This window comes from Salvelinus fontinalis, chromosome 15 (genome assembly GCF_029448725.1).
Source record: "Salvelinus fontinalis isolate EN_2023a chromosome 15, ASM2944872v1, whole genome shotgun sequence".
NCBI lineage: Eukaryota > Metazoa > Chordata > Actinopteri > Salmoniformes > Salmonidae > Salvelinus > Salvelinus fontinalis.
In genome coordinates this window covers 41,242,848-41,259,167 of record NC_074679.1, presented here as the reverse complement: position 1 = coordinate 41,259,167, position 16,320 = coordinate 41,242,848, and the positions used below count along the sequence as shown (strand labels likewise).

The 16,320-nt window shown below is 46.0% G+C and overlaps 1 protein-coding gene across 2 annotated transcripts in view; it reads left to right on the top strand.

Moving 5' to 3' along the window:
• adck1 (aarF domain containing kinase 1) overlaps positions 1-15,777 on the top strand; it is a 162,980-nt gene extending 147,203 nt beyond the window's left edge. For both annotated transcript variants that reach the window (XM_055863860.1, XM_055863861.1), the window contains exons 10-11: positions 4,787-4,980; positions 14,051-15,777. In XM_055863860.1, coding sequence (XP_055719835.1) covers positions 4,787-4,980; positions 14,051-14,219 — 363 coding nt within the window. In that variant the 3' untranslated portion in view covers positions 14,220-15,777. The remainder of the gene's footprint in view (positions 1-4,786; positions 4,981-14,050) is intronic.
• Positions 15,778-16,320: the final 543 nt, after the last annotated feature.

Below are 16,320 nucleotides of genomic sequence, written 5' to 3'. Positions count from 1 at the left end.
ATGCAGTAGATGGTATAGAAAACAGTAAATACATATGCGATGAGTAATGTAGGATATGTAGACATTATTAAAGTGCCGTTATTTAAAGTGACTAGTGATAACTGTATTAAATTTATTAAAGTGGCCAGAGATTTGAGTCTGTATGTTGGCGCAACCACTCTGTTAGTGATGGCTGTTTAACAGTCTGATGGCCTTGAGATTGAAGCTGTTTTTCAGTCTCTCGGTCCCAGCTTTGATGCACCTGTACTGACCTCGCCTTCTGGATGATAGTGGGGTGAACAGGCAGTGGCTCGAGTGGTTGTTGTCCTTGATGATCTTTATGGCCTTCCTGTGACATCGGGTGCTGTAGGTGTCCTGGAGGGCAGGTAGTTTTCCCCCAGTGATGTGTTGTTTAAACCTCACCACCCTCTGGTGAGCCTTGCGGTTGTGGGCGGAGCAGTTGCCATACCAGGCGGTGATACAGCCCGACAGGATGCTCTCGATTTGTGCATCTGTAAAAGTTTGAGTGTTTTAGGTGACAAGCCTAGATGGCCAGATCTGCAGAGAAGAATGGGATGCTAGTAGCGTCATACCCAAGAAGACTCGAGGCTGTAATCGCTGCCAAAGGTGCTTCATCAAAGTACTGAGTAAAGGGTCTGAATACTTATGTAAATGTGATATTTAATTTGTTAGTCTTTGCAAATGTAAAATATCTAAAAAACAGATTTTGCTTTCTCATGGGGTATTGTGTGTAGATTGAAGGGGGAAAACATTTTAACCAATTTTAGAATAAGGCTGTAAGTTAACTAAATGTGGGAAAAGTCAAGCGGTGTGAATACTTTCCGAAGGCACTGTAGGTATTCCTCTTCTCCAGAAGGGATAGGGTAGTGTGCAGTGCGATGCCGGTTTTATAGTCTGTGGATCTATTGGGGAGGTAAGGAAATTGAAATGGGTCTAGGGTGTCAGTTAAGGTCGAGGCGATATGATTCTTAACTTGCCTCTCAAAGCACTTCATGATGACAGAGTGAGTAGTACGTGGCGATAGTCATTTAGTTCAGTAACCTTTGCTTTCTTGGGTACAGGAACAATGGTGGACATCTTGAATCAAGTGGCAACAGCAGACTGGGATAGGGAGAGATTGAATATGTCCGTAAACACTCCAGCCAGCTGGTCTGCGCATACTCTGAGGATGCGGCTAGGAATGCCGGCAGGGCCGGCAGCCTTGCGAGGGTTACGTCGGCCACGGAGAACGAGAGCCCACAGTCTTTGGGAGCTGGCCGCATCGGTGGCACTGTGTTATCCTTAAAGCGGGCGAAGAAGGTGTTTAGCTTGTCTGGAGAAAGACGTCATGTCTGCGATGTGGCTGGTTTTCCCTGTAATCCGTGATTGTCTGTAGACCCTGCTACATACGTCTCGTGTTTGAGCCGTTGAATTGCGACTCCACTTTGTCTCTATACTGACGTTTTGCTTGTTTGATTGACTTGACTACACTGTTTGTATTCAACCATATTCCCAGTCACCTTGCCATGGTTAAATGCGGTTGTTCGCGCTTTCAGTTTTGCGCGAATGCTGCCATCTATCCACGGCTTCTGGTTTCGGTAAGTTTTAATAGTCACAGTGGGAACAACATCCCCAATACACTTCCTGATGAACTCAGTCACTGTGTATACGTCAATGTTATTCTCAGAGGCTACCCGGAACATATCCCAGTCTGCATGATCAAAACAATTTTGAAGCATGGATTCCGATTAGTCAGAGCAGCATTGAATAGACTTTAGCACGGGTACTTCCTGTTTGTGTTTCTGCCTATAAGAGGGAGGAGCAAAATGGAGTCATGATCTGATTTGTTGAAGGGAGGGTGGGTGGGGGAGGGCTTTGTAGGCATTCCAGAAGGGGGAGTAGCAGTGGTCAAGTGTTTTTCCAGAGCGTGTAATACAGTCAATTGTTGATAGATTTCGGTAGCATTGTCCTCAAATTTGCTTTGTTAAAATCCCCAGCTACAATAAATGTCGCATCATGATATGTGGTTTCCAGTTTGCATAAAGTCCAGTGTAGTTCATTTAGGGCCGTCATGGTATCGGCTTGAGGGGGAATATACTCGGCTGTGACTATAACCGAAGATAATTATCTTGGGAGGTAATACGGTCGGCATTTGATTGTGATGTATTCTATGTCGGATGAACAAAAGGACTTGAGTTTCTGTATGTTACCACAATCACACCATGAGTAGTTAATCATGAAACATACACCACTGCCTTTCTTCTTCCCAGAGTTTTTTATTCCTGTCTGCGCAGTGTACTGAGAACCCAGCTGGCTGTATGGACGGGACGGTATATCCCGAGAGAGCCATGATTCCATGAAACAGAGTATGTTACAGTCCCTGATGTCTCTCTTGAAGGAGATCCTCGCCCTGAGCTTGTCTACTTTATTGTCCAGAGACTGAATATTAGCTCTCAGATTACAGTGAAGAACGAGACCTGCCTCTGTTCTGGGCCAGCTGTAGTTTTTCTAGGTCCATATTTGCAGCACCTGCCCATATGACTGGGCAATAATTAAGATAATATAAAACTAGAGCCTGCAGGACTTGCTTTGTTGAGTGTTGTCAAAAAAGCAGAGCATCTCTTTATCACGGATAGACTCTTCACAACCATTGAATCAATATGTTTTAACTATGACAGTTTTTACTCCAAGGTAACACCAAGTAATTTAGTTTCCTCAACTTGCTCAACAGCCACATTATTCATTATCAAATTTAGCTGAGGGCTACACCTTGTACCAAATACAATGCTCTTAGTTTTGGAGATGTTCAGGACTAGTTTATTACTAGCCACCTATTCTAAAACTGACTACAACTCTCTGTTTAGGGTTGCAGTTATTTCACTAGCTGTGGTTGCTGATGCAATAATGCTTGAATCATCAGCATTCATAGACACACATGCTTTGTTGATTGCCAGCGGCAGGTCATTGGTAAAAAGAGTAGAGGACCAGCAGAGCTACCCTGTGGTACACCACATTTTACATGTTTGACATTAGATAAGCTTCCATTAAAGAAAACCCTCTGTTATATTAGATAGATAGATAGATAGATAGATAGATAGATAGATAGATAGATAGATAGATAGATAGATAGATAGATAGCTCTGAGTCCACAATATGGCAGAGGTTGAAAAGCCATAACCTGTTGTTGTGTTATGATCAATACTATCTAAGGCTGCACTGAAATCTAACAGCACAGTTCCCACAATAATCTTTGTTTTAATTTCTTTAAACCAATCATCAGTCATTTGTGTAAGTACAGTACATGTTGAGTGCCCTTCTCTATAAGCATTCTGAAAGTCTGTTAATTTGTTTACCGAGAAATCGCATTGTATGCACTCACCCAAACACTACGGTCTAAATATTTTGTCAGGTATATTAGTTCATTTTTTTCCCTTAAAAGGCGAGATAAGTGTAGCTGGTTCAGACAAAATGTTCTCTACTTCTGTCTGGCATACTGAACTACTGATGACCAGAGACCAGACTGGCTGCTTTGATCCTGGAATTAGTCTACATATTAGTCTACAGTCTACAGATCAGACACTCTGTCAACCCTTCCTTTCCTTTAACACTATCCCTCTCCTTCGACCTGGAGGGAAGCCAAAGTAATTCTGCTACCCAGAATGGCGGAGCACCCTTTACTGGTTTTAACAGCCGACTAATCAGCTTGCTACCGACTCTTAGCAAACATGGGTAAAAAGGTGTGTGACTACATGCGCGTGTGTGTGTTTTTAGAAGTAAGTCAGTAGCATTTCTAGCAGTGTTAACGGTGTGTCCGTGTTGCTGTTACAGAGACGGGGGAGACTGTATTAAATGAGTCAGCAGAACGACTCCAACCAGCCAGTCAGTCTGTGATCTCTCTAAGCTCTGTCAACAAACACACATCCTCTGGGACGCACGCTGACTGACTGCTCATACTGACTCTGACTCTGAGAGACAGAGAGGCTGGACCAAGGAGACAGAGAGAAGGGGGTGAGGGAGGGAGGAATCGCAGCTGACTTCACACTTTAGAGAGAGAGATCTTGTTCAAATCAAATCAAATGTATTTATATCGCCCTTCTTACATCAGCGGATATTTCAAAGTGCTGTACAGAAACCCAGCCTAAAACCCCAAACAGCAAGCAATGCAGGTGTAGAAGCACGGTGGCTAGGAAAAACTCCCTAGAAAGGCCAAAACCTAGGAAGTAACCTAGAGAGGAACCAGGCTATGAGGGGTGGCCAGTCCTCTTCTGGCTGTGCCGGGTGGAGATTATAACAGAACATGGCCAAGATGTTCAAATGTTCATAAATGACCAGCATGGTCAAATAATAGTAATCACAGTGGTTGTCGAGGGTGCAACAGGTCAGCACGGCCAGGTGGACTGGGGCATGGTCCTAGGTCCAAACACGCAAGATATAACCCCACCCACTTTGCCAAAGCACAGCCTCCACACCACTAGAGGGATATCTTCAACCACCAACTTACCATCCTGAGACAAGGCCGAGTATAGCCCACAAAGATCTCCGCCACGGCACAACCCAAGGGGGGGCGCCAACCCAGACAGGAAGATCACGTCAGTGACTCAACCCACTCAAGTGACTCAACCCACTCAAGTGAGTTGAGTCACTGACGTGGTCTTCCTGTCTGTGTTGTTCTACCTCTTCAATTGCATCTCCTGATCAATGTCTGACAAATTATCAATCCGTTGTTTTAAACAAGAATTTATGTGCTTTGAGTATTGTTCATTTTATTTTCTGTTATTTCTCATGTCTGTGTGCATCTCTCTCTCAGGACGTGGAGATCAGGTCGAACGCGGCTCTCTACCTCCCCCAGATCAGTGACCTGCTGAACCGCGTGCCCCGTCAGATGCTGCTGCTACTGAAGACCAACGATCTTCTCCGAGGCATTGAGACCACCCTGCAGACCAGAGCCGCCTCCTCCTCCTTCATCAACATGTCCCGATGCTGCACCCGGGCTGTAGCCAGGTAGACCCTGACCTCTAACCCTTAACCCTAATCCTGTAGACCAGAGCCGCCTCCTCCTTCATCAACATGTCCCGATGCTGCACCCGGGCTGTAGCCAGGTAGACCCTGACCTCTAACCCCTAACCCTGATCCTGTAGACCAGAGCCTGCTCCTCCTCCATCATCATGTCCCGATGCTGCACCACGGATGTAGCCAGGTAGACCCTGACCGCTAACCCTGGAGACCAGAGATGAAGCCTTCTCCTTTATCAACATGTCCTGATCAAATCAAAGTGTATTTGTCACGTGGTCCGAATACAACAGGTGTAGACCCTGACCTCTAACCCCTAACCCTAATCCTGCAGACCAGAGCCTGCTCCTCCTCCATCATCATGTCCCGATGCTGCACCAGGGATGTAGCCCCGACCTCTAACCCTGGAGGCCAGAGATTAAGCCTTCTCCTTTATCAACATGTCCTGATCAAATCAAAGTGTATTTGGCACGTGGTCCGAATACAACAGGTGTAGACCTTACAGTGAAATGCTTACTTACAAGCCCTAACCAACAGTGCAATTTTTAAGGAACAAAATAGGTATTAGGTAAACAACAGATAAGTAAAGAAACAAAAATGACAGTGAAAATAACATTAGCGAGGCTATATACAGAGTCAATGTGCGGGGACACTGGTTAGTCGGGCTAATTGAGGTAATATGTACATGTAGGTATAGTTAAAGTGACTATGCATAGATGATAAACACAGAGTAGCAGCAGTGTAAAAGAGGGGTTGGCAGGGGTGAGGGGGGGGGGGGTGGCGGGACACAATGCAAATAGTCCAGGTAGCCATTTGATTAGATGTTCAGGAGTCTTATGGCTTATAGGTTAAAGCTGTTGAGAAGCCTTTTGGTCCTAGACTTGGCGCTCCAGTACCGCTTGCCATGCAGTAGCAGAGAGGACAGTCTATGACTGGGGTGGCTGGGGTCGTTGACAATTGTTAGGGCCTTCCTTTGACACTGCCAGATATAGAGGTCCTGGATGGCAGGCAGCTTAGCCCCAGTGATGTACTGGGCCTTACGCACTGCCCTCTGTAGTGCCTTGAGGCCGAGCAATTGCAGTGACGCAACCTGTCAGGACGCTCTCGATGTTGCAGCTGTAGAGCCTTTTGAGGATCTGAGGACTCATGCCATGCAACATCCCTGATGCTGCACCAGGGATGTTGCCAGGCAGACTCTGACCTCTACCCCTAACACTAACCCTGGAGACCAGAGCTTCATCCTTCTCCTTTATCAACATGTCCTGATACTGCACCAGGGATGTTGTCAGGTAGACCCTGACCTTTAACCCCTAACCCTGGAGACCAGAGCTTCATCCTTCTCCTTTATCAACATGTCCTGATGCTGCACCAGGGATGTTGTCAGGGAGACCCTGACCTCTAACCCCTGAAATCTAACCCCTAGCCCTGCAGACCAGAGGGTTCCAGTCACTCTGTGACAGTCCTGCTGCTCTGTATCAGTCCACCACACGCACCACTGATCTATGTGCATCCCCTTAGACAAGCAACACACACATTTGTATCACATCAGTTTCAGTAATCATTATTTAAGCTTTAGGAAAATGTCAACATTTCTTACTTGCGGTCCTTCCCCCTCCTCACTCTCTTCCTTCCTCCCTCCCCTCTCCTCTCTGTATGCCTGTGTGTGTAATTGGCTGGCTGAATGCTGTGATTATATTGTACTTTCAGTGGCAGTCAGCAGTGGCCATATTGATTCAGTCTTACCATTGTAATGAACAACTCCATGATTGTCTCTGAGAAAAATCATTAGGACAGAGAGGAGGGGAGGGTGCTGGACGCCTCCGGGGGAAAAAAGGGGATGAGAGGGGTGGAGGAGAGGAGATGAAGTATGAGAAGGGTGGAAAGGAGGAGCAAGGAGAGTGAAAAAAAAAAAGGGAGGAGGGGAGGAGAGAGGGGAGGATAGATGAGGAAGAGAGAGGTGCAATGGAGAAGAGGGGGAGGCAGTGAGACGTGAAATTCAGTGTTTTGCTCCAGCAGCTCTCTATTAAAACTAAGCAGTAGTAGAACACAGAATGCAGATCTACGGGGAATTAGATGGGGAATATTGGGCTTAATTGCGCTTGCCTGGCTCAAAAATAGTGGCGAAAGTGCAAACCCTGCCCATTTGCCCTTGCCCTCCAGGCAGATTCAATCGGACGCTCCAAGTATTTGAAAGAAAACGAATATAACGAGAGAGAGAGAGACACTTTGCGATGGCTTTCCCTGTGCTGTGTAATTGGTTGGGGGAGGAGGAACGATGACTTAGACAAGATGTCCCTTCAACTCCTTCCTCAAGGAGAACACATTGTCCTACCGCAGGGCAGGCCACACATGTACACACACCAGAGAGAGTTGTCTGGTACAGCAGAGTCAATGTCTCCCCAGTCTGTGCTGTGACAACACTACAGTGTGGTGGAGGATGATCCTTCTAAAACATTCAGTAGTCAGTCATGTTATAATCTCACCGTGGTGTTATACAATGACTAACGCAACACTGGGATTCCTGGTGAGTCCCAGTATTCCACTGTTATACTGTACTCCACTGTTTCATCATATTTCTTCTGTTTTTAAGGGGGTAGATCAGCTTTAATATTGCAGATACATTGTAGATTCCATCATTGTAATTGTCTGCATCACTTCCAATCCCCCATATATATTTTTTTGCAAATATACAGTTGTAGTCGGAAGTTTACATACACCTTAGCCAAATACATTTAAACTCAGTTTTTCACAATTACTGACATTTAATCCGAGTAAAAATTCTTTGTTTTAGGTCAATTAGGATCACCACTTTATTTTAAGCTTCTTATGGCTGCAATCCCGTTAACGGGATCGATATGACAACAGCCAGTGAAAGTGCAGGGCGCCAAATTCAAACAGAAATCTCATAATTAAAATTCCTCAAACATACATGTATCTTATACATTTACATTTACATTTACGTCATTTAGCAGACGCTCTTATCCAGAGCGACTTACAAATTGGTGCATTCACCTTATGACATCCAGTGGAACAGCCACTTTACAATAGTGCATCTAAATCTTTTAAGGGGGGGGGGGGGGGTAGAAGGATTACTTTATCCTATCCTAGGTATTCCTTAAAGAGGTGGGGTTTCAGGTGTCTCCGGAAGGTGGTGATTGACTCCGCTGTCCTGGCGTCGTGAGGGAGTTTGTTCCACCATTGGGGGGCCAGAGCAGCGAACAGTTTTGACTGGGCTGAGCGGGAACTGTACTTCCTCAGTGGTAGGGAGGCGAGCAGGCCAGAGGTGGATGAACGCAGTGCCCTTGTTTGGGAGTAGGGCCTGATCAGAGCCTGAAGGTACTGAGGTGCCGTTCCCCTCACAGCTCCGTAGGCAAGCACCATGGTCTTGTAGCGGATGCGAGCTTCAACTGGAAGCCAGTGGAGAGAGCGGAGGAGCGGGGTGACGTGAGAGAACTTGGGAAGGTTGAACACCAGACGGGCTGCGGCGTTCTGGATGAGTTGTAGGGGTTTAATGGCACAGGCAGGGAGCCCAGCCAACAGCGAGTTGCAGTAATCCAGACGGGAGATGACAAGTGCCTGGATTAGGACCTGCGCCGCTTCCTGTGTGAGGCAGGGTCGTACTCTGCGGATGTTGTAGAGCATGAACCTACAGGAACGGGCCACCGCCTTGATGTTAGTTGAGAACGACAGGGTGTTGTCCAGGATCACGCCAAGGTTCTTAGCGCTCTGGGAGGAGGACACAATGGAGTTGTCAACCGTGATGGCGAGATCATGGAACGGGCAGTCCTTCCCCGGGAGGAAGAGCAGCTCGGTCTTGCCGAGGTTCAGCTTGAGGTGGTGATCCGTCATCCACACTGATATGTCTGCCAGACATGCAGAGATGCGATTCGCCACCTGGTCATCAGAAGGGGGAAAGGAGAAGATTAATTGTGTGTCGTCTGCATAGCAATGATAGGAGAGACCATGTGAGGTTATGACAGAGCCAAGTGACTTGGTGTATAGCGAGAATAGGAGAGGGCCTAGAACAGAGCCCTGGGGGACGCCAGTGGTGAGAGCACGTGGTGAGGAGACAGATTCTCGCCACGCCACCTGGTAGGAGCGACCTGTCAGGTAGGACGCAATCCAAGCGTGGGCCGCGCCGGAGATGCCCAACTCGGAGAGGGTGGAGAGGAGGATCTGATGGTTCACAGTATCGAAGGCAGCCGATAGGTCTAGAAGGATGAGAGCAGAGGAGAGAGAGTTAGCTTTAGCAGTGCGGAGCGCCTCCGTGATACAGAGAAGAGCAGTCTCAGTTGAATGACTAGTCTTGAAACCTGACTGATTTGGATCGAGAAGGTCATTCTGAGAGAGATAGCAGGAGAGCTGGCCAAGGACGGCACGTTCAAGAGTTTTGGAGAGAAAAGAAAGAAGGGATACTGGTCTGTAGTTGTTGACATCGGAGGGATCGAGTGTAGGTTTTTTCAGAAGGGGTGCAACTCTCGCTCTCTTGAAGACGGAAGGGACGTAGCCAGCGGTCAGGGATGAGTTGATGAGCGAGGTGAGGTAAGGGAGAAGGTCTCCGGAAATGGTTTGGAGAAGAGAGGAGGGGATAGGGTCAAGCGGGCAGGTTGTTGGGCGGCCGGCCGTCACAAGACGCGAGATTTCATCTGGAGAGAGAGGGGAGAAAGAGGTCAGAGCACAGGGTAGGGCAGTGTGAGCAGAACCAGCGGTGTCGTTTGACTTAGCAAACGAGGATCGGATGTCGTCGACCTTCTTTTCAAAATGGTTGACGAAGTCATCTGCAGAGAGGGAGGAGGGGGGGGAGGGGGAGGAGGATTCAGGAGGGAGGAGAAGGTGGCAAAGAGCTTCCTAGGGTTAGAGGCAGATGCTTGGAATTTAGAGTGGTAGAAAGTGGCTTTAGCAGGAGAGACAGAAGAGGAAAATGTAGAGAGGAGGGAGTGAAAGGATGCCAGGTCCGCAGGGAGCCGAGTTTTCCTCCGTTTCCGCTCGGCTGCCCGGAGCCCTGTTCTGTGAGCTCGCAATGAGTCGTCGAGCCACGGAGCGGGAGGGGAGGACCGAGCCGGCCTGGAGGATAGGGGACATAGAGAGTCAAAGGATGCAGAAAGGGAGGAGAGGAGGGTTGAGGAGGCAGAATCAGGAGATAGGTTGGAGAAGGTTTGAGCAGAGGGAAGAGATGATAGGATGGAAGAGGAGAGAGTAGCGGGGGAGAGAGAGCGAAGGTTGGGACGGCGCGATACCATCCGAGTAGGGGCAGTGTGGGAAGTGTTGGATGAGAGCGAGAGGGAAAAGGATACAAGGTAGTGGTCGGAGACTTGGAGGGGAGTTGCAATGAGGTTAGTGGAAGAACAGCATCTAGTAAAGATGAGGTCGAGCGTATTGCCTGCCTTGTGAGTAGGGGGGGAAGGTGAGAGGGTGAGGTCAAAAGAGGAGAGGAGTGGAAAGAAGGAGGCAGAGAGGAATGAGTCAAAGGTAGACGTGGGGAGGTTAAAGTCGCCCAGAACTGTGAGAGGTGAGCCGTCCTCAGGAAAGGAGCTTATCAAGGCATCAAGCTCATTGATGAACTCTCCGAGGGAACCTGGAGGGCGATAAATGATAAGGATGTTAAGCTTGAAAGGGCTGGTAACTGTGACAGCATGGAATTCAAAGGAGGCGATAGACAGATAAGTAAGGGGAGAAAGAGAGAATGACCACTTGGGAGAGATGAGGATCCCGGTGCCACCACCCCGCTGACCAGAAGCTCTCGGGGTGTGCGAGAACACGTGGGCGGACGAAGAGAGAGCAGTAGGAGTAGCAGTGTTATCTGTGGTGATCCATGTTTCCGTCAGTGCCAAGAAGTCGGGGGACTGGAGGGAGGCATAGGCTGAGATGAACTCTGCCTTGTTGGCTGCAGATCGGCAGTTCCAGAGGCTACCGGAGACCTGGAACTCCACGTGGGTCGTGCGCGCTGGGACCACCAGATTAGGGTGGCCGCGGCCACGCGGTGTGAAGCGTTTGTATGGTCTGTGCAGAGAGGAGAGAACAGGGATAGACAGACACATAGTTGACAGGCTACAGAAGAGGCTACGCTAATGCAAAGGAGATTGGAATGACAAGTGGACTACACGTCTCGAATGTTCAGAAAGTTAAGCTTACGTAGCAAGAATCTTATTGACTAAAATGATTAAAATGATACAGTACTGCTGAAGTAGGCTAGCTGGCAGTGGCTGCGTTGTTGACTTTGTAGGCTAGCTGGCAGTGGCTGCGTTATTCACACTACACTAATCAAGTCGTTCCGTTGAGTGTAATAGTTTCTACAGTGCTGCTATTCGGGGGCTAGCTGGCTAGCTAGCAGTGTTGATTACGTTACGTTGCGTTAAAAGAACGACAATAGCTGGCTAGCTAACCTAGAAAATCGCTCTAGACTACACAATTATCTTTGATACAAAGACGGCTATGTAGCTAGCTATGTAGCTAGCTACGATCAAACAAATCAAACCGTTGTACTGTAATGAAATGAAATGAAAATGTGATACTACCTGTGGAGCGAAGCGGAATGCGACCAGGTTGAGTGCGGAAGTTCTATTCGGTAGACGTTGGCTAGCTGTTGGCTAGCTAGCAGTGTCTCCTACGTTAAGGACGACAAATAGCTGGCTAGCTAACCTCGGTAAATTAAGATAATCACTCTAGAACTACACACTCTAAACTACACAATTATCTTGGATACGAAGACAGCAAAGACAACTATGTAGCTAGCTAACACTAACACTACACTAATCAAGTCGTTCCGTTGAGTGTAATAGTTTCTACAGTGCTGCTATTCGGTAGACGGTGGACGTTTGCTAGCTGGCTAGCTGCTGGGCAGATAGCAGTGTAGACTACGTTAGGACGACGAAATACGATAGTTACGCAATTATCTTTGATACAAAGACAGCTATGTAGCTAGCTAACCGTTGTACTATAATGAAATGTAATGAAATGTAATGAAAAGTTATACTACCTGCGGAGCGAAGTAGTATGCGACCGCTCGCTCCAACCCGGAAGTTGCCAATTGGAAGTTGCCAATTATACCATTTTAAAGGTAATCTTGTTGTTAATCCCACCAAAGTGTCCGATTTCAAATAGGCTTTTCAGCGAAAGCACCACAAATGATTGTTTGGTCACCGCAAAATCACAGACAAACAGTCATTTTTCCAGCCAAAGACAGGAGTCACAAAAAGCAGAAATAGAGATACAATTAATCACTAACCTTTGATGATCTTCATCAGATGACACTCATAGGACTTCATGTTACACAATACATATATGTTTTGTTTGATTAAGTTCATATTTATATCAAAAAACCTCAGTTTACATTGGCGCCATGTTCAGAAATGCCTCCAAAATATCCAGAGAAATTGCAGAGAGCACATAAATACTCATCATAAACTTTGATGAAAGATACATGTTTTACATAGAATTAAAGATACTCTTGTTCTTAATGCAATCGCTGTGTCAGATTCCAAAAAGCTTTATGGCAAAACACAATATTCAATCATCTGAAAACCGCGTTCAGCCACAAAAGCAAGCCATACAGTTACCCGCCAAATTGTGCAGTCAACAAAACTCATAAAAAGCATTATAAATCTTCACTTACCTTTGCTGATCTTCATCGGAATGCACTCCCAGGACTCCCACTTCCACAAGAAATGTTTGTTTTGTTCGGTAATGTCCAAATAGCTATTTTTCTTAGCGTGTTGGGTAAACAAATCCAACGTCAGGAAGCGTGTTCACTAAAAGCTGACGAAATGTCCAAAAGTTCCGTAACAGTCAGTAGAAACATGTCAAACGATGTATTGAATAAATCTTTAGAATGTTTTTAACATAAATCTTGAATAACGTTCCAACCGGAGAATTACATTGACTTCAGATGAGCGATGGAACAGAGCTCCCTCTCATGTGAACGCGCATGGTTAGAGCATGGTCAGGTCATGGCAAACCTGACTAATTCCCCTCTCATTCGGCCCCCCTTTCACAGTAGAGGCATCAGACAAGGTTCTACAGACTGTTGACATCTAGTGGAATCCGTAGGAAGTGCAAACTCATCCATATCTCGCTGTGAATTCAGTAGGATCTTGGTTGAAAATCGACCAGCCTCAGAATTCCCACTTCCTGTTTGGATTTTTTCTCAGGTTTTTGCCTGCCATATGAGTTCTGTTATACTCACAAACATCATTCAAACAGTTTTAGAAACTTCAGAGTTTTCTATCCAATATGAATAATAATATGCATATATTATCAACTGGGACTGAGGAGCAGGCAGTTTACTATGGGCACCTCTGTGCACCTTTCATCCAAGCTACTCAATACTGCCGATGCAGCCATAAGAAGTTAAGAATGTGAAATGTCAGAATAATAGTAGAGAATTATTTATTTCAGCTTTTATTTTCTTTCATCACATTCCCAGTGGGTCAGAAGTTTACATACACTCAATTAGTATTTGGTAGGATTGCCTTTAAATTGTTTAACTTGGATCAACCATTTCGGGTAGCCTTCCACAAGCTTCCCAAAATAAGTTGGGGGAATTTTGGCCCATTCCCCCTGACAGAGCTGGTGCAACTGAGTCAGGTTTGTAGGCATCCTTGCTCGCACACGCTTTTTCAGTTCTGCCCACAAATTTTCTATAGGATTGAGGTCAGGGCTTTGTGATGGCCACTCATATACCTTGACTTTGTTGTCCTGAAGCCATTTTGCCACAACTTTGGAAGTATGCTTGTGGTCATTGTCCATTTGGAAGACCCATTTGCGACCAAGCTTTAACTTTCTGACTGATGTCTTAAGATGTTGCTTTAATAAATCCACATACTTTACCTCCCTCATGATGCCATCTATTTTGTGAAGTGTACCAGCCCCTCCTGCAGCAAAGCACCCCCACAACTTGATACTGCCACTCCCTCTCTCTCGCTCTCTCTCCACCCCTCTCTCTCTCCAACCCTCTTCCCCCCCCCCTCTCTCTCTCTTTCCCTCTCTCTCTCTCTCCCCCTTTCTTCATCTCCCCCATAATTTGCTGGTTCCTAAGATTACATCACACCTTGTTTCCTGTCAGGCACAAGCGGAGCAAGGCGCAGTCGAGGGCACGCCGTCTCCAGATCACCATGTCGGAGTCTCTGACCCTTTGGCAAATCAGCCTGTACGAACTGTTCCTGTGGGTCAAGGGCTCAACGCTAGGAGGCTGGGTCGGCTCACTGCTCAGCTGTCTACACTACACACACTGATCGGAGAAGAGAAGCAACGACGCAGACACGCATGAAGACACACGGTTACAGACAGACACATACACACTTATGGGCGTGCGCATGCACACACACTTAGTGTACACACGTATACCCTCACACTACGGCGTACACAAATAGGGCCTTTGGGACGCAGAGTCATGAAGACACACCAACAAAACTTGACACAAATGCATACGCACAAACACACACACAGTTGACACACACACACACACACACACAGTCAGGCAATCCGCTCCAAACGCACGGAGACAGTATAACCACTGTGTAAACTGATGGATAGACAGAGGTTGGTATCAATAGAAGAGACAGACAGAAAAGAAAGTAGAAAAGAAAGTGACTGGGTCAATTGTCTGGTACTGCTCTGCTAGTCCATTGGATGAAGAGGGAAGTTCAGGAGCAGTTTGTGCTCAGCCATGACTATCCTTCGGAGTGCTTTAAGTGATTGTTGTGAATACATGTACTGTCAAATAATATCAGTTATATTTTCTTTAAACAAAGTGCCCGCTGAATGTATACTGAGCAAAAATATAAACGCAACATGCAACAATTTCAAAGATTTTACTGAGTTACAGTTCATATAAGGAAATCGGTCAATTGAAATGAATTCATTAGACCCTCATCTATGGATTTCACAAGACTGGGCAGTGGTGCAGCCATGGGTGAGCCAGGCCCTGCTAATCAGAATGAGTTTTTCCCCACAAAAGGGCATTTATTATTGGCACGTTGAGTTCACATTAGGTGACAACTCAAATCAATTGCAGATCAAAATGAGATGTTGAACTGACATCTGTGCCCAGTGAAATATGGTCCAAGCCACTCACTGTACATAAATGGCAACAACAGTTTGTATTTATTCATGTTACCTCACTACTGTATGTACTGTAAACGTGCAGTGGTGCAGAATGAAGTGTCATATTTCTGTTCAGAAATGGATGGGACTGTTTTCCACATTACATTCCTCTGCTTTTCTCTCTGTTTATCTCCTCTTCCCCCTTCATTCTGCAACAGTTCTGCTCTCCCTCTTTCTCCACCTCACTCTCTCTCCTAGCCCTCTCTCCTAGCCCTCTCTCCTAGCCCTCTCTCCTAGCCCTCTCCCCTACCCCTCTCCCCTACCCCTCTCTCCCTCTTCTATCTCTCTCTAATCTCCTCAGAACATCTTGCTGTTGCTGTCCAGCTTTTTGGAACCACTGGTTTCTGTGGCATATTATTTTATTAACTGTAATTGAATTTGACCTTTAACCTTTGTCAGCATACAGTTCCAAGACTGTATGTTTGGCATTGGTATTGCTATCATTTTATGATGTGGATTTAAATTGAAAATAAGCGATACAATTTTGTAATAAGTGATACAATTTTGTATCAGATGACATTTTTTTTTGTCATCTTTGAATATGTTTTAGTTTTGTTGATTTTTCTGTGCATTTTTTTATTTATCCTATTTGTTGTTGGAGGTGTGGAGGAGGGAGGAGTTATTGTTCACTCATAATGAGTTTGCATGAGGAATGGAAATAAATGGAAATAATCCCAATTGAACACACACACTGCTCTCTCTGTTTAACTTCATTGACTCTTCTGGAATGCATTGTATTTGGGGGGGGGGGGTCTTGTCATTAAAAACACCAACTAAACAATTTGGACATGGTTGTGGGGGGGTAGCAGAGTTATGTGGTAAAAAGTGAGGTAGTGAGAAAGATTGCGTGAGGAACAGATTGTGTAAAGGTTCGCTAAATCTGTATTTTGTACAGCAACTCTGAATTAATACATGTTATAATCACCTTACAGCTGTGAGTCTTTCTGGATACGTCTCTATTAGCTTTGCACACCTGGATTGTACAATATTTGCTCATTATTCTTGAAGAAAGTCTTACATTTCTGTCAAATTGATTGTTGGTCATTGATAAAAAGCCATTTTCAAGTCTTTCCATAGATTTTCAAGCCGATATACGTCAAAACTGTAACCAGGCAACTCAGGAACATTCAATGTCATCTTGGTAAGCAACTCCAGTGTATATTTGGTCTTGTGTTTTAGGTTATTTTCCCGCTGAAAGGAGAATTTGTCTCTGTGTCTGTTGGAAAGGAG